Below are 22,911 nucleotides of genomic sequence, written 5' to 3' on the forward strand. Positions count from 1 at the left end.
TGATTTGTGAACTTTGGTCTCTGGATTCCTCCCTCACACAAGGTTTTTACAGAACTGTGTCTCATTCACTGACAGGAGTACTACCGGCTTTGATTGTTTTTGCGCAATCAGCCTTTCTGAGGTATCCTGCAAGACAGGTGATCGAAGTCTGTGAGGACATGACAAGACCAAGAGGAATGCTATGAAATCCAGACCTACACCATTACTGCCTGTTGGTACGGTCCTTATTAAATGCGATCATCATTTAGTCCAACAAGCAACACCATGCGATATGCAATCATTTGAAGTGACCACCATGGCAGGATCCAGCATCACAGATCACCAAGTTTGTGGTGAAACGTGTCACTCTTCAAAGTGCTCAAACACCATGCGCAGTTGGCGAATCGGAAATGTATCATCTCAAGGCCAAAGAAGCAACTGAGCCACCCCAACTAATGCAATGGTTTAATGCTCGCACCTCCAGAAATCAGCAGGCATTATCCATTGGACTGATGGAAACCTCCCTCACACTTGAGGGACTTAGTAACAAAATGATCCGAAGAACAGGAGGATTAAAATGTTTTTTTCACTTAGCATGGTGGGGTGGTGGGGTGTGGGAGGGGTGTAAAATTTTTAATGCAATGTTAATACATTTCCTTTCTAAGAATAATGAGTGCATTTCTTCTTTTTATTTATACTTCTGGGCATGCCCAGTATGCCTTATGATTATTAAGAAAGCAACCAACTACATGGTGCAGCAGTGATTCAAGCACACGAACATGTACTTTGTAATCTTCATACTTGTGTAAGGTTTATCTCTGTCAGTCCTCAATCCTGCCTCAAGTTGTTGTTATTAGTTGCCCTTGGAGCCTGGTATACATAAACTGTTGTACCCTTCCAGCACTGGGGAACCTTCCAGTCTATAAACAGTCTCATTTTCCGCAGATCGGTCTATCCCTTGCATGCTGATTTCACGTGGGATAACATGGAGGGTTGTTGAGCAGTTGTTTTTTGATTCATATTGTTTATAGTCAAAGATTAGAGGTAAGCTATTCTGAATTCCAAGAATTATAGACTCTCCAGGCTAACCTGGATATTGAGAAACCTGCTTAAGAACATTTAGAGTTATTCGGCCAGGAAACAGTTCCTTTGGCCCGCTTTGATCATCGAGCACCCATTTATACTGATCTGATCTTGTACTTTTCACTTCAACAGCTCCCTCCATATTTTACCACACACCCAAACATAGGAGCAATCTAGAATAGCCAATTAACCTACATTAATCCATACATCTTTGGGATATGGGAGGAAACCGGTGCACCGAGAGGAAAACCGGTGCACCGAGAGGAAACCCATGCAGTCAAAGGGAGAACTTACATGCTCAACACAGACAACACTGGAGGTGAGGATTTTAATTTGGATTCACAATCTAAATGAACAAAACTGATTTATTCAAATGACCTTTTGAATAAATCACAGTGTCAATAAAACATAGGCAGTGTTGCCTTTCAGTATTTTCTCTATTCCCTTTCTGCACTTTTCTTAACTTTAAGCTTTCTGTTGCAGGATCATTGTATCCGCTTTTTGCTAAACTCAATCTATTGAATCAGTGATGGCCTTGAGACAAGGCTCACCACATTGTTCATCTTATTGTGGTTTCTCCATGATGTATAAAAAGTAAAATACATCCATTTCCACCTGCAAAGAAGTGGCATTTTGACAGGCCTTATTGCAATTGAGAGTGGCTTCAAATGAGCTTAATTTCAGTGAGAAGTCAGGAATCTTTTCCAAAATTTCTTCAGCTGAACCAACCCTCTGACAGTGCTTAACTCCAGTGATATTTAATGGGCCAGATCATGCTCAACCTGACCCACTGCCACCCTAGTCCCACACACCTACACATGCCTTCTGTGGCCAGGGCAGTCCACAAAGGACAGAGGGCTGTGGATGGTGGCTGGGCCTGTGTGGTGGCCCCTGAAAAGCATTTTCTTAATATTCGTTCATACAATCCCTCTATGTGGGGTCTTCATGGTACATTGCATAAAACATGGTGGGAAGCATCCACATGAAGGTCTGTCTGATTTAAGTAAATATTCTGGTGTGGAATCATTTGTTTCTATGTATTTTCTTGCTTTCAAAGTTATTCTCAATATCTATTACCCATATTAATGTACATTTAAGATTGTTAAAATTCTGTGGTGCAAGAGACCCAAAAGCAAAATTCAAAATGCATTAGATGATATTTTATTATGTTTTAGAATCTGTCATCATGACAAAATCTACTTTGCAAAAAGGAACTAGAAGTCCCTCATGCACCTGAAGGACCCAACGGTTGAGTTGTAGCCGCCCCAGTCACTGTATCTCCTGTATTCACCAGGTCTCAGGAAGTACTGTCGGCCTCTGTAGTTGGGTTGTTCATAGAAGATCCAGTAACCATCCATCACCTGGCAGGAGTGGATGTCACGGTGACAGAAACGATCGTAGACTGAGGGGCAGTCATCCATGAATTCCATCATCTGCCCTCCAAAGTCAGGCCTCTCGTAAATCTTCATCCTGTAGGTACCTCCTCGGTACTGGAATAGAAAATGTACAACATTCAAGATATGGGAGCGAATACATGTGCGATTCGCATTAACTACAATTCCATGGTTGCTCAAAAAGAAATTTGAAATACATCAGCTTAAATCTATCAGCAGCAATCAAAAAATTTTCAACAGAATTAAGAAATGGATTGTTGACTATTCATTGAATAGGTCCCATTGCTTTGAAGCCTCCTACAATCACACTGATCACTGAATAGACAGAGCTCAAAGGCATTTTGGTCTATTGCACATCACAACATATTATCCTAACCAAGCATACATTATGAATGAAGGTACGTCAGGATTGTTATGGGTAATGTTGAGTATCTTGTTATCTGATCCACTGGAGAGAAACATGACTAGAATTTCAGTGTAGAACATGGGTATCTCCAGATGAAGACAGGCAAACAGAACTGAACCCATCTTCATTGCAAAAAGGGAGGCATATGACAAAGTATATCCATTTAAATCACTCAATGGTAGCAAGCAACTTTATTCACACTATGTAGATGTTAATTGTGAAAATAATTTCCCCCTTGAAAAATAAATATAGTTGGAGCAGTTAATTCTAGTGCAATTGAGTCATAGAGTTGTACAGCATGGAAACAGGTCCTACAGCCCACCTTGCTATGCCACCCATCATGCCTATCTGTACTAATCCTGTTTGCCTGCATTAATTCCATGTCCATCTCATTCAAGTACCTGTCCAGATGCCTCTTTACTGTTGTTGTGTTCCTGCCTTCACCACTTCCTCTGGATGCTCATTCCAAATACCAACTACTGTTTGTGTGAAACATTTACCCTTCAGATCCCCTTTAAAACCTTCTCCCTCTTACCTCAAACTTATGCCTTCTAGTTTTAGACACCCCAACCAGCCTATCCAATCTCTCCGTAGAACTCAAATCCTCCAATCCAGGTGACATCTTTGTGAATCTCTTCTGCACTCTCTCTAATTATGATCTTCCTATCGTGTTGGGACAAGAACTGGACACAATGCCAAATGCAGCCTAGCCAATAGTTTGCACAAATATAACATGACGTCCCAACTTTTTACTCAAAGCCTAGGCTGATGAAGGCAAGTGCGCCATACACCTTTTTCATCACTCTGTCTACCTGTGTTGCCACTTTCGGGGAAATGTGTTCCTGTACCCCAAGATCTCTCTGTTCAACAACACTCCCCAGGGCCCTGTCGTTCACTGTGTATCATCTGCAAAATTACTGATCATGCCACCTACATTTTCATCCAAGTCATTCATATATATGACAAACAATAGAGGACCCGTCACCAATCCCAACAGCACACCATTGGTCACAGGCCTTCAATCTGAAAAACTACCACTCTGACTCACATCACCAAGCCATTTTTGTATTCAATTGGCTAACTCACCCTGGATTCCATGTGATCTAACCTTCCGGACCAGCCGACCATGTGGGACCTTGTCAAAGGCCTTGATAATGTCCAGGTGGACAATATCTACTACCCAGCCCTCATCAATCCTCTTGGCCACCTCTTCAAAAAACTCAGTCAAGTATGTGAGACATGATCTCCCATGCACAAAACCATGCTGACTATCCCCAATCAGTCCTTGCCTTTCCAAAGTGCAGGTACCCGCTGTATCTCAGAATCCCTTCCATAACTCTCCCACCATTAATGTACAGCTTGCTGGTCTGTAGTTTCCTGGTTTATCCTTGGTGCCCTTCTTAAATAAAGGCACAACATTAACTATCCACCAGTCGGGCGACACTTGTGGACTACCCCCAGAACACTCTACACAAAAGAAGCATTTCACTGTGTGTTTCGAGGTACATGTGACGAATAAAGATATCTTATCTTCTAGTACCTCACCTGTGCATAACAAAGATACAAAAATCTCCTCCCTTGCTTCCCATAACATCCAACAATACACTTGATCAGACACTGGGGATTTATCCACCCTTATGCATTTGAAAACCTCCAACACCTACTACTTCATAATGTTGATATGCTCCAGGATATCACTGTTCCCTCTCCTGAATTCATTAGCTTCCACATCCTTCTCTACAGTAAATACAGTTGATAGTAAATATAGAGAAGAGTTCATTTAAGACCCCGGCCATTTCTAGTGGCTCCACACATAGATGACTATGTTGATTCTCAAGGGGACCTATTCTCTCCCTAGCTACCCTTTTACTCTTCATGTACCTAAAGAATCTTTTATGATTTTCCCTTATATGCCAGAATATCTCTTGGCTCCTTTTTGCCCTCCTAATTTCCTTCTAAAGTGTACTTCGACATCCCTTATGCTCCTCAAGGGACTTGTTTGATCCCAGATGCCTATATTTGACAGATACTTCCTTCTTTTTCCTGACCAAACCCTCAACATCTCTCATCAACCGAGGTTCCCTAATCCTGCCAGCCTTGCCCTTCACTCTAACGGGAACATGCTGGCCCTGAACTCTCCTCATGTCACTTTTAAATGGCTCCCACTTGTTAGATGTCCCTTTACCTGCAAACAGCCTGTCCTAATCAACCTTTGAGGGTTTCTGTCTGTCCCACGGAAATTAGCCTTCCCACAGTTTAGAATTTTCTGTCTCCTTTAAGTGTAATTTCTGTGCACCACTTGTGCCTGTTGAAAATTAACAACTGTTCTGGGAAATCCCAGGACAGGTTATAAATTATTTTTTGTTTTGTACTAATGACACTTGTTGGTTCATATTTTATTTCAGTCTTATTTCCCAAAATGTGGATATATCCCCAAAACGGATATGAAAATGTCAAGGATAATTGTGCAATCAATAATAAAGAAGAATTTTCAACAATAAATGAATTGCCTGAGACTGAATTACATAAACTGACTGAGCATTGTTGAGAGACTCTAACATATGAAAAGTTCACCATAATTTCAGACTGAAAGTTAGCGTGTGGCTCCTGCTCACCTGTGGAAAGCTGCGACATGATTTGATGCAGTCATTGAATCCCATCCAGCGCTGGTAGTCAGGATACTCCCCTCTGCTCAGCACATACTGGTATCCCATGTAGTTGGGTTTCTCGTACACCACCCACCAGTCACTCTCAACGCGGATGGAGTTACAGCGGCTGAAGTAAGGGGACAGGTCGGCACAGTCGGTGCTGCACTCGTGGTGCCGACCCTGGAAGTTCCTGTCCTCGTAGAAGATGATCTGTGGGAGATGAAATGACACAGGTGAGTGGTTAATTTCTTGATCTGATGGAAACGCTATTGGCAAATCTGAAAAACATGAGAGCTGGCCTTGCCTTTCCCATTTTGAGCTTCACAGTGGAAGAGCAACCTGGATACAACACAGCTTCATACAGTTCGGTATTTATAAGCTGAACTAAAATGCCACAGTAGGAAATACCTTTGTTATTCTAATGGTTACAGTAGTATATATCAGCAAAAAGACAAAGTTAAAATAAAACCTATTGGCACTGCAGACAAAACCCCCGATTCAGGTTTTTAGATGACCACAGATTCTTTTCATTCTGCTTTGATGCCATTTTAATTGTTCTGGGCCAACTGTTCAAAAACAAGTGCTGAAGATGCATCCATGTACAGTCCAGTCACGGCACTGGTACGGCTTTTTTTAATTTGAATTTTATTTTGCTTCTAGAATTGATTTATTTCTTTCTTCATAGTTACAAAATTATTACCATACATGATGGATACAGATCTACAGTATATGTGTTACTGAGGAGCCAATCTCTGTTGGAGTTGACTCATGTTAGATGAGATGTTGAACTGCTCCCTCAGTTAAGGCAACTGAGGCCCGTATTTAAGGAAGAGTGGAGCTGTTATCCATAAGTTTCCTGGTTAAGATTTATCCTCAGCCAACATCATTAAAACTGATTATATCACTATTATTATTATTATTATTATACTGCTTATTATATTATTATACCAACCGGCACAATCCTAATCACTACAGTTTAGCATCACTATGACCATTTTGATCACTTTGCATTAAAATGGACTTTGTTTTTTTTTCTAATTGTGCTCTTTCTTGTAAAAATTGTGTGCAATTTATGTTTAACTTATGTTTTTCTTGAGAGTGCTGCTTATGTGATGCTATGTGCCTGTGATGCTGCTGCAAGTAAGCTTTTCATTGCACCTGTGCATACATGTACTTGCCCATATGACAATAAACTTCACTTTGACTTTGCTGTTTGTGGGAGTTTCCTGTGTCTAAATTTGTTGCCACCTTTGCTGCTTTACCCTTCATAGTGTTCTTCACTGTCTGTTTAGGGACATCCTGAGTTGCTAAAAGGTGAAAAATGAGCAACTATTTCTATTTTAAATTATTAATGGATCTGTTTTTTGTCTCTGGCGTGTTGCTCCCACTAAGTTCTCCCCACGTACACAGGCCACAGAGGTTGGAAAGACAATAAAGGTAATTCTTAGGTAAAAGAAAATTAGAAAGAAATTGGATCCTCATTTTTATTGTGGTATAAAAGTTTGGCCAGATGTTGCATGACAAAGAGAAACAAAGGACTGCAGATGTTGGAATCTAGATCAAAAACATGATGATGCTGGAGGAACTCAGCAGGGCAGGCAGCATCCGTGGAGAAAAGCAGGTGGTCAATGTTTCGAGTCAGGATCCTTCTTCAGGACTGAGTTCCTCCAGCATCATTGTATTATTCATGTTGCCTGACAAAGGTGGTTTTCTAATTGGAAAAGATTTCCATTTATGATATCAGTGTCCAAGTGCTTCAGTCTGGCCACAATCCTTGATTCAGCTGTGAATCGTGCACAGCATTTTGCAGCAAAAACTGCAGATGCCAGAAGTCCAAAACAAAAACTGAAAATGTTGGAAACATTCAGCAGATCAGTCAGCAGCTGTGGAGAGAGGAACAGAGTCGATGTTTTGGGTCAAGGACTCTTCATCAGAACTGGAAAAGTGAGAAGAAAAGCATGGTTTAACTTGCAAAGGGGAAGTGGAACAGAGGGAGTATCAGTGATAAGTTACAGACCAAAGTTGAGTAATTCTGAGAGAACTGTGAAAATTTTTCACAGTTTTCCACTTGAACTCTCTTGCATCTTGGCAAGCACATAACTTGCTTTAAAATGATGTGAATAGGCAGCAATTTAGAATGTAATATTTTAAAACAAAATTGCACCAAACCATATCCTTGTTATCTGCAGTCGAGGTAGCTGATGTAATTTGATTCCTAGAGTTGAAATGAACTTGGGGCAAGGTAAATAAATTATCATTTTACTCACATTCCTCCATTTCTGAGTAACCCAATTTTAAACTCCAAATCATGACTACAGTGAATTAGTAGAACCCTTTATTCATTAGATTGATGTAATCTTAAAAAGAAATAATATTAGAATAATTTGGTTCATCTTAAAACAGATTTTAAAAGGCTATCGGTGCTCTTGCACTTAAAAAATGTGGCCTCATTTTAAAAGCAAACAGGTGCTATCAATGGATCCTCATGCTAGTGGTGGTTTTGATCAGAGGCCAGTTTTATACAGATTTCTAGTGCGATTGGAGGAAACAAGGACCCCTTACTTTTGGATGCTGTTGTATTTAAAATTCTGCAAGCACTTTTGTATTGGTTTGGCCGAATACACTGAATTGCACTTCAAAATACATCACCAGGAGAATTTCTTGTACAAATTCTGTGGTGTTCTGGTTCTAAATCCTTGTTCCAGATGTCCTTAGCTTGGATTCAGGTCTGTCTTCAGTTGTCTTTAAAGCTTTTCTTGTTTGTTCACATTCTGTCCTGGTGTCCTGGCTCTAGTTGTTATTTTTGCCTGTTTGATGGGCCAAATACAAGACAAGATGGTTCAAATACAAGTCAAGATGTTTGTACTGCTTCTCATTCAGCATGGGGGACCTTTTGGGGTTGCAGATATTTCTTAATTTTGACATCAAAGAATGGCCTATCGAATTGCAGTGGTTTTGGATGGGATTAATCCTGGATAGATTGCATCTAGTTGCTTTTTCCTCATTTTTGTTTTTTTCTAATTCTTCCATAGTCACCAGCAAGAACAGTTTTTCCTGCCTATCACTAAATGTCTTTGAGATGATAGTGTGCCCCCATCTAAAATCATTACAGTTTATTTGGTGAAGATCCTTCCAAATGCTGTTGGGTAGAGAGTTCCAGGATCTAGACCTAGTAACAAAAGGAGCGATGATATACTCCTAATGTATGAAATGGATGGATGCCTGAAAGATGGTGGAGTCCCCATGTATCTGCTGCACCTGTCCTTATTGACGGCGTTTGTGTGCTTGGGACATTCTGTCATACTTACCTTGCATTTGCTGCATTGTAGCTTATACACAATGCAATATGCACTGGTGTTGGAGGCTGAGAAGGAAGCGAATAATAATGCAAGAAACTCCTCATGTTCAAAAAATTCCAGGCATTGCAGACTTCTAATCACAACCAGTACTGAAAAAAACTTTTTATGAATTATTGTCACGTATGAGAAGGAAATCATACTTTTCAGGGCAAATGGAAATCTTTGAGCATGTAATTGAATCTGTAAGTAAAGGCAATTGAATGGATAAATTATTTGGATATCTACATTTGATATTTTAATTAAAGGAATATTAGGACTCATGAATTTTTTAAAATTCCCCTATGGAATAAGACCATCGCTGGTAAATTTATTGTTCAATGCCCATACATAATTGGACTTGAGGAGGTGGCAGTGAGTTTCCTGCTTAAGACACGGCTATCCATGTGGTCAAGTGTTAACATGCCGTTGCTTGTAGAAATCCAAGATTTCAGTTCAGCCACGGTGAAAGAGCCACAAGTTAAATTCAAGTCATCATTACATGGGACTTGGAGGGGAAGGTGCCAATGGCTGCATTCCATGTGCTTCCACATTTTGGACAGCAGAGGTCACGGGATGAGATGTGCCACTAAAAGAAGCCTTGCACCGTGGTTGCAGCTCATTTAGTCCAGAGCTCACAGTGCAGCTATGGTCCACCAATGGTAAAGAGAATGAATGTTAATGATAGCTGAGAGGATGTTAATCAAGCAGGCAGCTTTGTCTCAGATGTTGTTAAGCTTTCAAGATAAGATAAGATAAAATAAGATATTTATTTCTTCGTCCCATGTACATCGAAACACACAGTGAAATGCACCTTTTTGTGTTACTGAGAATATGCTGGGGGCAGCCCGCAAGTGTTGTCACTCTTCTGGCGCCAACATAGCATGCCCACAGCTCCTAACCCGTACATTTTTTTTGGAATGTGGGAGGAAACCACGCAGACTGGAACTGCTCTCATCTGTCACACCCCTGAATTGTAAATGGTAAAGAGGCTACCAGAGGAGATCACATTGTACAATATCTAGTTTCTGATCTGCTCTTGTAAGCTATAGTACTTATTGGCTCGCCAGGTTAAATATCTGATCTATGGTAGCATCCCCTCCCCTCTCACTGCTTATAATGAAAGGATTGAAACCATTAAGGGGTATTATTTAGTCTCTTGTTAGGGATGGCCATTGCCACATGTGTGGCATGAAAGCTACTTTCCACTTAATAGTTTAACTGATTATAATGTCACTTGCCACAAGTCTTGGGCTTGTGTTTCATTATTTAATGATCAAGAGCCATGAGTTCAAATCCAGCTTTGGGAACTGGGTAACCTAAATTCACTTAATTAACTGATTTTAAATGAAAAGCTGGTATCTGACCATGTTTTGTTGAAAATGCTCACTCTGTTCACTAACGTCCTTGGCATCATCCTCACCCAGTCTGAGCTACAATTGACTCTGACTCACATTAATGTGGTTGACTTTTAATTAGCCCAGCAAACTCTCAGTTGTATCAAACTGCTCCAACGAGTTATATAATGCAACTCCTGTTAGCAAATGCAATGTTATATCCTGTAATGTGAATAGTGACGTAGGAATGCATTATGTTACATATTTGCAAACTTTAGAATGAAGTATATTTTTAGAAAAAAATACAATAGTTTGAGCAAGAGTCTCACCTCTCCTGTCTCAAGGGCAGTCAGGGATGGGAAATAAATGCTGGTCTTGCCATCAATTCCCTAACTTCTGTGAGTGACTCCAGTATATTTTAAGTTATGAAGAGGATCAGACAAAAAAAATGTTTAATTTCAGGAAATAGGATTGAGTGGAAACACAATCCAGGTTTTATTAAAATGGAGAGGCATAAGTAATTATAAAGGGAATGAGCATGATTAAGATCTGAAAAATTGGAAGAATCTTTATGTTCATAGAGGAGTAATTATTTGACAAACATAGCCAACGATATTTTGAATAATTAATTGGTCTGAGGCATATCTTCAGATGGAGGCTATTGAATGCTTTGGTGAATATGGTATTACTGGAGTTTCTCTGAGTGGTCCTGAATATTTAATGTTAGATTGTGAGGAGTAATTGAACCTATAATCTAATTATCCAGAAGAGAAAAAAATGTTTAAATTAAAGGCTTCCGGATATCCTCTTGATTATACTTCAAGATTTCTCCTTACAATTTATGATTAGCCATGATGGTTTGCATTAAATTGTAACCCATCCATCTTAAAAGGTGTCTGACTAAATGGTCATTGCTTTAAAATAAAAAAATGCAGCATTATCTGCTGCTATGTATTTCTTAATGCAAATGTTTTGAGCAAAATGTATTTCCTCATCATTATTTTGGTCTCAAGATCAAAAAATATCAGCAGTGGCACAAAAACACAATTCAAGATAAATTTGTTCTGACAATTGCATATTATATAATGTTTTGGAATATTTTATTGCGGCAAGATCTAATTTTTAATAAAGAATTTGAAGTCCCTCATGTGCCTGAAAGACCCGATCATGGAGTTGTATCTGCCCTAGTCACTGTACCTCCTGTATTCAGCAGGTCTCAGGAAGTACTGTTGGCCTTTGTAGTTGGGTTGTTCATAGAAGATCCAGTAACCATCCATCACCTGGCAAGAGTGGATGTCACGGTAACGGAATCGATCGTAGACAGAGGGACTGTCGTTCATGAATTCCATCATCTGCCCTCCAAAGTCAGGCCTCTCGTAAATCCTCATCCTTAGTTTCCATCTCAGTGCTGGAATGGAATTGAATAAAATATTTTAGCTGCAGGTGTAAATATATATTCAATAATATATTGTATGGGGGCCATGTCAAGCTTGTTGAATTACCTGGGATCCTTCTCAGTCGATTATTGAAAGCCCTTCTCCAAAGACATGATTCTTTCTGTTCTACTCCTAGATGCCTATATCCTGTATTTCTGATACATTCTGCTTCAGTTTTAGTTTGCTTGCAAACACTGTTTTCTCTTTTGATTGATACAACAATCGTTCAATGAAATGCTATTACTGATTAAAACCACAGAGTGGAACTCCAGCCCACTAAATTGAAGAGTATGGTCAACTGAACGCCAAAATGTCAACGATCTTAATCCAGACCACAGCCACTTGCAGCCCATGGAATTACAGTGTCAGTGGAAATGGGATGAATTGAGGACAACCAATCTGCTCATAGAAGGCAAAATGGCAATTTCAAAATGCTAATGAGGCTGTTCGACTCATCTCTATCACCATTATTTAAGAGGAGAACTAAGTTTTTCAGGCCTAAGGAAGCTCAGCAAGTAAGACAAAGTGAGTACAGCCGGATTCAGGAATGGATGGCACAGTGATGCCGTGGTTAGTTTCCTGTCTAGCAGCTTCAGAGGCCCAGGTTTAATGCTAACCTCAGGTGCTGTCTGGGTGGAGTCTGTAAGTTCCCCCTGTGACCATAAGGGTATGCCCCTGGTGCTGCGGTTCCTGGCCACCCCCCTCCCCACCGCCACATCCCAAGTGTGTGGAGCTGCACACAAAGGAGCTGGAGGAACTCAGCAGGATAGGCGGCATCTATGGGGGGAAATGAACAGTTGATATTTCAGGACAAGACATAGTGTCTCCAATGATGGTGTGGGTTGGTTTATAGGCTACACGTAGGGGCTGGGTTGCCCCTCAGTGTAATTAAGTGGCAGAGGGGAATTGATGGGCATCTGAGAGAGAATAAATTAAAGAGCTAAAAAGAAAGGAGGAGGGATGATGGGACTGATGGGATTGCTTTGTTGGGAACAAATGGGCTGAATGGCCACTTTTTGTTTCTAGGTGCCTTTTCACTTACCTTCAGTATGCTTACTTAACCAACCACTCATGATCAGAGAGATCAGACAACCTCTCCAATCTCATCTTATCTACTTGTTTCCTTGGCGAGTCTCCTCTCCAACCTTTTCAATCTCCTCCCTGCTCCCACCAAGGGATTTTGCTTGGACATCATCTTGTTGGGGTCACCTGAATGGAAAGAGAAGACGAGCAGAAATCACATTTGCATATTCCTCAATCTTTCTCCACAGATACGCCTACCAGTTTGCAGAATTGGTAAGAAATTCCCAAAGGTTACAGTATAGGCCAAATTACAACTTAAACTGGAAATTCCAAATTTGGAATTTTGGTTGAGGACATTCTTGAAAGGAAAAGGGGAATGAAAAATTGGAATACTTTTCTATGAATTAAATGATAAATGTGCAGTTTATTACAAATATAAAACAATGACGACTTCATTTCTGCTTGTAAGGACCATGAAATTGTTACCCATATGCAAGATGAGACAGGACCTGACGCAGTCACTGAACCCAGCAGTAGTTGTCAGGATATCCCCTGCCCCTGCTCAGCACATACTGGTATCTCATGTAGTTGGGTCTAAGTTACAGGAAAAACAAAGTCAGAATGATGGCACCAGGGCAGGTGGCTAAATAGTGCAGTGTCTTAAAAAATTAAGGCAGTGGTAAATATGAATTGGTGAATTCATTGTACACCACCCACCAGTCACTCTCAACACGGATGGAGTTACAGAGGCTGAAGAGGTCAGATCATGGCGTTGATCCTGGAAGTTCCTGTCCTTGTAAAAGATGATTTGCAGAAAGATAACTTAATGGGATTATTGTACTTTTCAATTAATTATTAATAAAATGCTGCAAATCTGAGATTTCTCTTTACTTTTCTGATTCTGAGCTCACAACTAGATATGCAGGTGCCTGCAGCTACCTTTGCTCTGGTGGTTCAGTATTTATATGATTGACTAAGAGGACATTGTAGAGAAAATCTTTTTATTTCAATAAATACCAAATGCACACCAGATTTTAAAAAAACTGCATTAAAATATGGCACACTTTTCAGGATAATCCCCTGATTCAGAGCTGTAAATTACTTTTTGTTCTTTTTGTTTTGCTAATATTCCACTTCGATTATTGTGTGCATCAGTAAAAAGACAAAAGCTGGGAGGTCTTCAGTTGCTTCATCCATGATCCTTCCATCCATCATAAGTTCAGAAGTGGCTATGTCCGCTGATGATTATACAATGTTTATTCTAATTTATAACTCCTCAAATAGTCAGTGGTCCACAATTAAATGCAGCTAGATTCAGACAACATTAAGGCATGAGCTAATACGAGGCACACAATTGTCAGGTAATCATCATCCCCAATAAAAGAGAATCTAATGAACCTTCCTTGCTATTCAGTGACATTTCCATTGCCAAATCCCTCCTGGGGATTATCATTGACCAGAAACTACATGCTATCCAAGTAAATACATTGGCTACAAGAACAGGTCAGAAGCTGGGTACCCTGAAGCAGATAGTTCATCTCTGGTCTCTGTAATGGCTTTCCACCACCTTATAATTCAATTGTTCCTTCAATGGTACACCATGTGTGCAGTAGATACCTTCCACAGGTCAAATTCAGCAACTTGCTAAAACTTCTTCAGCAGCACTTCCAAAACCTGCAACCTCTATTTCCCAGAAGAACAAGGCTGGAAGGTTCATGGGAATACCACCACTTGCAAAATGCCTTCCATCTTGTTTGCCATCCTGATTTAGACATAGGTTGTGGTTCTATTAACGTCATTTGATCAAAATCCTGCCATTCCCTCCCAGCGATGCTGTGGATGGACCTTCATCACCGGGCCTGCTGCATGCCAAGAAGATGGTTCACCATCACCTTCTCCAGGGCATTTGAGGGTGTTTGACTATTCCCAGATGTTCTTCTACAGCTCACCTAAATTTCAATCATCTAAACCTTAGCTGCTCATCTCTTCTCACTCTCTGTTCCGTTCATCCACCATGTGCATGTTAACTTGCTTTGCCTCCAATTCTGACACCCTTGATTTTAAATCTACCTTTGCCTTGTCCCTCCCAAATTCTGTCATCTCCCCTAGTTACATGATTTCCTGGGCCTCTGTCCCACTGCCCTTATGGCCTCTTGCACACACTCAATTTTAACTATTCCACCATTAGAGGCTATGACCTCAGCTCAGCAATTCCATGACCCCTCCCCATCCTCCTCAGGGCAGCCCACCTCTCCATTTTTATCTCTTCCATAAAACTGAAGCCTTCAACCTAGCTTTTATTTCTTTCTCATATGGCTCAGTGGAAGATTTAAATTCATAATCACTCCTTTGATGCTCATTGGGGCACTTTGCTGCATTATATAAGGGTAAGTTAGAGTTTTTATTAAATGTTAGAGTGTAAGTTAGACTTGTTATTAAATCTAAGCATCAAAAAATACACTAGAAAACCCAAACAAAATATCTACTTTTTGACCTTGAAACATTAACTCCGTTGCCCTTTCCACAGATGCCAAATGTTTCCAGCATTTTCTGTTTTTATACATTTTTCATCATGATCTGAAGTAGAGAACGGATTACTTTTAGTAGTTTCAGATGCAACTATTTATCAGCCAATACCTCAGTAGTCTGTATTATATAGAATTGTCCAATCAAATGCTGGCAATCCCCAAGAGAACTTGCACATTTCTGTCCGTTTCTACTGTAGGTCATTCATCCCTGATATTGACTCGGTTTGTCTCTCTCCATTAGTGCAGCCTGGCCAGCTGAGCCTGTCCACAGTTCTGCTGTTCGCAACACATAACGCAAAGAAGCGTAATCACCCTCTACCTGCTCCATTAACCAATTTGCCCTTTTCCCACCCAATCCCCTATATTACCCTTGTCCTATCAATCCCCCTCCCCTTCCCTTCTCTGTCATTTACGATTACCTTCTTTTATCTCTCTTTCCCAGTTCTTGCAAACCTGAAAGGTCAACTCTGCTTCTTTTTCCACAGATACTGCCTGACCTGCTGAGAGTTTTCAGCAGTCCCTGCTTTTGTCTCACAGCTTATGCTGTGAATAAAGTATTGTCGTTTTTCTGAAGGTCGGTCTTCAAAAGTTTTTTATTTAGATGTTGAATGGAACTTCACAAACTATTCAGTTGTGGGCAGGATTTTACATCCATGTCCCTGCAATTAGAGTTAATGTGAACCACTTTCAAACTCAATGAAGCCTCTCTATACCACCTGCACTAAGGGTTCAGTCTCTGCATGTGATGGGATGAGTTATGATCTGCAAAATTATAGTGGTTTTGTTTACATACCAATGGAACCATCATTGACTCTGAAAGAGTGTTTACATGAGGGAGCACGCGGTATCCGCGGGCACCCTGGGTAAATTCCGTGGTCGGTGGGCCCGCCAGGGGATCGCGTGTGTCGTGGATGGTGTAAACAAAATTGTGATCTGAAGGAGTGCGTTTTACGGTAGTTTGGTTAGCATTATCTTGTGTAGTTACGCACCTGCGTAGTTCTTTCTTGTCTTAGTTGCTGTAGTTTTGACACTGTATGTCATTTTGTAGTGCTTTTAGTGAATAAACTTTTGTATATTCATAGAACAAAGAGCATTTACATGCTGACTTTAGGCTGGAGACTCTTGGAGCTTGCAGTTCTTTGTTGCTATTAGCTTTTTATCATGGGTCTCCATACAAAAGAAAATGCCCATTTTATAATTCTAAAAAAAAATTGTATCATATTCTGTTAATATTACCTTGCAATTAATGTTGCATATCCGCTTGAGTTGGGAACCTGAAAGCTGGAATGTTTGCCACAACTAAATCATTGGAATGAGACACCCAGTGCTCTATGGAACCTCTGTCAGGATGCTTTGGAGGAGTTCAGAGAGGCAATAACACTGTCAATTCGGCAATAGATTTTTAAGTTTTGAAATGTTTCAGAACAAAACCCTTATTACAGGAAAGAAGATTTTGTGGCAGCATAATCCAGGTTCAACGTTTGTTGCTCTATTTATAAAGAGAAGCATAAGTAATGATTTAAGAGTCTTCTTCATTTGGGTTATGTGTTAAAATTAAAAAAGGAAATGATCCTTGAAATTAAAAATCTTTATGTTCTTGAGAATAGCCATTATATGAAATAAGAGTCCACCTCAGAGTGTGTAGTGTTTTGAATAACTACCTGAATAAGACATTGGCTAAATAGTATTATAAAATTTGTTTGAATGTATGTCGGTGGAGTGCTTTCCTGAGTTGATCTTACTGTTTCAGGATGTTCAGAGAGAGTGCACAAGGTGCAACTGAGCCTAATTTTATCAACAAAACTCACAGCCTACTCCAGGTAAAAGCTTTGGGATTTCCCGTGACAGAATTGATAAGTCAATGATGTTTTTGTGTTAATTACTTCCATCTGGAAGTGGAACTCTCTACTTTGCCAAGTCAATACCAGTATTAAAGACATATTGAAAAGAATACACAGACTCAGCTGCCACTTGCAGCCACAATACTTATCTGCAGCTATGTTTCTGGTCATTGGTAATTCTCAAGACGTAAATGTTGGAGGATTTGGGGATGATTAAACCAGTGAACATCATGGTGAGGAGATGAGGAAACATGAGACAATGTCCATTAGGTGAGGCCTGTTAAAGGTTTCTTAAAGTGGACGGACATGATGACAAGCCATGCCATTTCAACAAGTAGCAACATGATGCTCCTTTCACATTAGAAAGTGATCCAAGTCATTTCACCGCAGGCAATCAAGTGAAGTTTGACAGAGTCTCAAGAGAGTTACTGAGACGGATGGCCAAGTGTTTGGTCAAAGTTGTAGGCTTTGCCCCTCCTTAACGGTGGAAAGAATGGTCAAGGTTATTCATGAGTAGGTGGTGCTTGAAGCAATGTCAATGTCACCTTCCATGTCTTTGTTGCCTCACCTGGACAGGATAAATCCAGGAAAATCTCTGTTTTGTCAACACAATTTTTTTCAATTAATTTTAAAGCTCTGGGCATTGCTGCCAAGGGTAGAATTAATTGCCCATCTCTGGTAGTTCTGGGAAGCTGGTGGTGAGCCCCCTACTTGAACCACTGCAGTTCTTCTGGGGAAGGTGCTCTGACAGCGCCATTGGGCAGGAATTTCCAGGACCTACACCACAAATTTTCAAGTCAGGATGGTGAGCAATTGGAGGGGCACCTGCTGATCGTGACGGTCCCATGCAGCTGGCCTCCTCTTTCTTGGTGATGGATGTGGCAGGTTTGGCAGGTGATGTCGGAGTAGCCTGGATAAGTAGTTGCAGCGTCCTCTGGGGATGGCACACATGGCAGCCAGCACGTGCCAGGAGAGGAGATAATGGACACATAGGGCAGCTGATGGGGCGCCAATCAAGCATGCTGCTTTGTTCAGGATGTGTCGAGATTTTGAAACTGTACTTATCTAGGAAAGTGGAGAGTATTCCAACACACTCTTGTCTTGAGTTTTGTAGATGGTTGAAAGGCCGTGGTACGTCAGAAAGTGAGACACTTGCTGCACAATGCCAGTACATCAAGATACTAAGTAGATGCCAGTATTGAAGCCACACTGAAAAGGATACCCAGATTCTAACCTCCCCTTGTAGCCATAGTACTTACCTGGCTGGTTCAGTTAAGCTTTTGGCCATTGTTAATTCCTAAGATGTAAGTAGTGGGGAAGTCTCTGAATGATATTCTCAGGAACATCAAGGAAGGGAGGCTGGACTGTCAATGTAGACAATCACTGGCTAACACAAAATCATCAATGTTCCAAGTCTCATAACAAGCTAAATCTGAATGTTTTCCAGGTTTTCCAGTATGAGAGAACAGGCTGCTTCATCAACCAGGGAGTTGTGAATGGAATTGAAAATTGTTCAGTCATCAGCAAACATCCTCACGTCTGACCTTATGACATTAACCAATTAACCATGGTTGGATCTCTCAGTTTCCTTTCTGTTACAGACAATCAAAGTGACATGAAAGCAAAACAAAAAGAACCGAAATCAATTTACAATCCTGAATAAGAGAATTTTCCTGAAACATCTGTCAGACATTTTAATTTGCTTTTAGCTGATGTGTGATTGGTATTTATTGGTATAACAAAGGTTTTCTCGACAATGCGCTCTTCATCAAATCATATAAATACTGAGCCACCAGAGCAAAAGTATCTGCAGGCACCTGCATATCTAGCCGTGAGCTCAAAATGGGAAAGGTAAAGAGAACGCTTATATTTGTTGCATTTTATTAATAATTCATTGAAAAGTACAAAGCCTATGAATGTTCCTTCCCACAGATCATTTTCTATGAGGACAGGAACTTCCAGGGTCGGCACTATGAGTGCAGCACCGACTGTGCTGACCTGTCCCCTTACTTCAGCCGCTGTAACTCCATCCGTGTTGAGAGTGACTGGTGGGTGGTGTACGAGAGACCTAACTACATGGGATACCAGTATGTGCTGAGCAGGGGGGAGTATCCTGACTACCAGCGCTGGATGGGATTCAATGACAACATCAGGTCCTGCCGCAGCTACCCACAAGTGAGTGACAAACTTATCTTCCTTAACTTTTAATGGGCTTTTAATTTAGCTGTTCTATATTTAATGGAACATTATTGCAACAGTTTGTCATTTGGCTTCCTTCCTAAGGACCTGTTTATCAGTATTCCAAGCTAAATTTGTACTCTACATCATAATTTGTCAGTGTAGACGTACAATAAGTTTCAAAAGCTTATTTTGTGCTTTTCGCATTTGGTCACCATAACTTGGAAGGTAGGTTGATGGATGTACTGAGGTTTGTATCAACCACACACCCAAGTTCTAACCAATTGCAACCAGCTCTGAGCCAGTATCTCTTTGGTAAAGAAATAATAGAAGATGCCTTGAGTGCATAATAACACAAGCTCGGAGAGGTGTGATAAATTTGTGAAGGAGTTCAGCCCACTGATACACTCACAGTGGTTGCTGCTGCTTTACAATTTCCCATGAATCATAAATATCGACTCAATCCAAACCTTTCCAGCTGGGAAGAGAGGGGTGTTAAATTTTCCGTCGATGTTCTTATCAGTAATAACTACTGTATTTTGAGAGCTTGGAAGTATTAGTGAAAAAGTGAAAATCTGAATACCAAGCAGAAAGTCCAGAAACAGAAAAGAAAGATAATATTACGAGATTAACATGACCCCTTTACAATAACCTTATTAAGTGATTGACAGATACATTTATACCCAAGTAATTATTTTACCTTATTCTATTCCAGTACCGAGGCAGGAACTACAGGATGAGGATTTACGAGAGGCCTGACTTTGGAGGACAGATGATGGAATTCATGGACGACTGTCCCTCTGTCTATGATCGTTTCCGTTACCGTGACATCCACTCCTGCCAGGTGATGGATGGTTACTGGATCTTCTATGAGCAGCCCAACTACAGAGGCCGACAATACTTCCTGAGACCCGGTGAATACAGGAGATACAGTGACTGGAGCGGCTACAACTCAACCATTGGGTCCTTCAGGCGCATGAGGGACTTCTAATCCTTGTTTGCAAATGAGATTTTGTCATGATGAAATATTCCTAAATATAATAAAATGTGCAAACTGATTTATTTTGTATTGTGTTATTGTGTTTTTCCAATTATTGATATTTTATGATCTTGAGACAAAAATCATTATGGAGTAATAAATTTAGGCAAAGACATTGAAAGCAAGTAAAGACACAGCAGCAAGCATCACAGCAACAGACTTAAACAGTGAAGATCTATTTAGAGTTATTCACTTGGGTGGCTGCTTGCCATGTTTTATCTAAAACCATCTGTATTCTGACCCTCGGCAATATCTTGAGAAAATAATGTCATATTCCACATGGACGTTGACAAAACAAAACTCAGCTCATCGACACTTTCCTCAATTCCACTGCTCTCTAAATATTAAGACTGCTGGTTTGGCGCAGCAGAAATTTCAGCCAGCGATATTTTGAGAAGACCAAAACCATCATCCATTAATTCCACTACAAGCAATTTTTTGAACCATTGGTATTGGTATTGGTTTATTATTGTCACTTAAACCGAGGTACAGTAAAAAATTGTCTTGCATACTGATCATACAGATCAATTCATTACACAGTGCAGTTACATTGGGTTAGTACAGAGTGCATTGAGGTAGCACAGAGTGCATTGATGTAGTACAGGTAAAAACAATGACAGTACAGAGTAAAGTGTCATAGGTACAGAGAAAGTGCAGTGTAATAAGGTGCAAGGTCACAACAAGGTAGATCGTGAGATCAGAGTCCATCTCATCGTATAAGGGAACCATTCAATAGTCTTATCACAGTGGGGTAGAAGCTGTCCTTAAGTCTGGTGGTACGTGCCCTCAGGCTCCTGTATCTTCTACCCGATGGAAGAGGAGAGAAGAGAGAATGACCTGGCTGGGTGGTGTCTTTGATTATGCTGGCTGCTTCACCAAGACAGTGAGAGGTAAAGACAGAGTCCAAGGAGGGGAGGCTGGTGTCCGTAATGCGCTGGGCTGTGTCCACAACTCTCTGTAGTTTCTTGCGGTCCTGGGCAGAGCAGTTACCGTACCAAGCCATGATACATCCAGATTGGATGCTTTCTATGGTGCATCAATAAAAGTTGGTGAGAGTCAAAGGGGACACATCGAATTTCTTTAGCCTCCTGAGGAAGTAGAGGTGCTGGTGAGCTTTCTTGGCCGTGGCATCTACATGATTTGACCAGGACAGGCTGTTGGTGATGTTCACTCCCAGGAACTTGAAGCTCTCAACCCTCTCGACCTCAGCACCGTTGATGTCGACAGGTGCATGTACACTGCCCCCTTTCCTGAAGTCAATGACCAGCTCTTTTGTTTTGTTGACATTGAGGGAAAGGTTGTTGTCATGACATCATTCCACTTAGCTCTTTATCTCCTTCCTGTACTCCGACTCATCGCTGTTTGAGATACGGCCTGCAATGGTGGTATCATCTACAAACTTGTAGATGGAGTTAGAGCAGAATCTGGCCACACAGTCATGAGTGTATAGGGAGTAGAGTAGAGCGCTGAGGACGCAGCCTTGTGGGGCGCCAGTATTGAGAATAATCGTGCTGGAGGTATTGCTGCCTATCCTCACTGATTGCAGTCTGTTGGTTAGAAAGTCAAGGATCCATTTACAGAGGGAGGTGTTTAGGTCTTGGAGTTTGGTGACAAGCTTGCTTGGGATTATTGTATTGAAGGCAGAGCTGTAGTCAATAAACAATAGTCTAACATAGGTATCTTTACTGTCCAGATGCTCCAGAACTGAGTGTAGGGCCAGGGAGATGGCGTCCACTGTGGACCTGTTTCGGCGATAGGCAAACTGCAGTGGGTCAAGATTGTCTGGTAGGCTGGAGTTGATGCGTGCCATGACCAACCTCTCAAAGCACTTCATGATGGTGGATGTCAGAGCCACTGGTGGGTAGTCATTGAGGCATGTTACCTTGCTTTTCTTCGGTACCGGGATGATGGTGGTCTTCTACCGGGATGATAGTGGATAGTGGCTGCACCTCTTTCATGCAACTGTCTGAAACTTAAGTAGATGTTAGTTATATTTCATGAGTATCCACATCTTCATTAAGAATTTTTATTTCCTCATCTGTTATATTTGCTGACTCCATTCCATCACAGCCCATTTGATGTAAACCCTACACTGTTGTTACCTCCAGATTTGACTGACTTAATGTTCACAAGGCCAGCCTTCCACATTTTACATGAGATCAGCCACAACTTTGCCACCCCTGTCCCTACATTAATAATAATAATAATAATAATAATAATAATGATAATGATGATAATAATAATAATAGTGTCACTTGACTGGTGTTAATTTGTTTAATAGGAAACAAAGAGATGGAGTTCAACCCGGACAAGTGTGAAGTGATACACTTCGGGAGATCAAATTTGAAGGCAGAATACAAGGCTAATGGCAGGTCTCTTAGCAGTGTGGAGGAACAGAGGGATCTTGGGCTCCATGTCCATAGATCCCTCAAGGTTGCTGCGCAGTTCAATAGGGTTGTTAAGAAGGTGTATGGAGTGTTGGCCTTCATTAGTCGGGGTATTGGTTAGACAACAACAAGAGTATTGTGTTCAGTTCTGGTTGCCTCATTATAGGAAGGATGTGGAAGCTTTAGAGAGGGTGCAGAGGAGATTTACCAGGATGCTGCCTGGATTGGAGAGCATGTCTTATGAGGATAGGCTGAGCGAGCTTGGGCTTTTCTCTTTGGAGATAAAGAGGATGAGAG

The 22,911-nt window shown here is 40.9% G+C and overlaps 2 protein-coding genes and 1 pseudogene across 3 annotated transcripts; 1 reads left to right on the top strand and 2 right to left on the bottom strand.

The window, feature by feature from the left end:
• Positions 1-2,276: 2,276 nt before the first annotated feature.
• LOC127578531 (gamma-crystallin S-1-like) lies at positions 2,277-8,834 on the bottom strand. Its single transcript, XM_052030673.1, has 3 exons — positions 8,819-8,834; positions 5,478-5,764; positions 2,277-2,552 (listed from the first exon to the last, which is right to left on the bottom strand). Exons 1-3 carry the CDS (start codon positions 8,832-8,834, stop codon positions 2,277-2,279), a joined length of 579 nt encoding a protein of 192 aa, XP_051886633.1.
• A 2,532-nt stretch (positions 8,835-11,366) lies between these two features.
• Positions 11,367-14,440, bottom strand: LOC127578539 (gamma-crystallin S-1-like; annotated as a pseudogene).
• A 4,397-nt stretch (positions 14,441-18,837) lies between these two features.
• LOC127567426 (gamma-crystallin S-1) lies at positions 18,838-20,179 on the top strand. 2 transcript variants are annotated; one of them, XM_052010326.1, is made up of 3 exons: positions 18,838-18,861; positions 18,943-19,185; positions 19,904-20,179. In XM_052010326.1, exons 1-3 carry the CDS (start codon positions 18,853-18,855, stop codon positions 20,177-20,179), a joined length of 528 nt encoding a protein of 175 aa, XP_051866286.1. In that variant the 5' UTR covers positions 18,838-18,852. The 2 variants fall into 2 exon arrangements, with proteins under 2 accessions (XP_051866286.1, XP_051866278.1); XM_052010318.1 differs by having other exon boundaries at positions 18,853-18,861; positions 18,943-19,189; positions 19,911-20,179.
• The last annotated feature ends 2,732 nt before the right edge of the window (positions 20,180-22,911 follow it).

This window comes from Pristis pectinata, chromosome 1 (genome assembly GCF_009764475.1).
Source record: "Pristis pectinata isolate sPriPec2 chromosome 1, sPriPec2.1.pri, whole genome shotgun sequence".
NCBI classification, from domain to species: Eukaryota; Metazoa; Chordata; class Chondrichthyes; order Rhinopristiformes; family Pristidae; genus Pristis; species Pristis pectinata.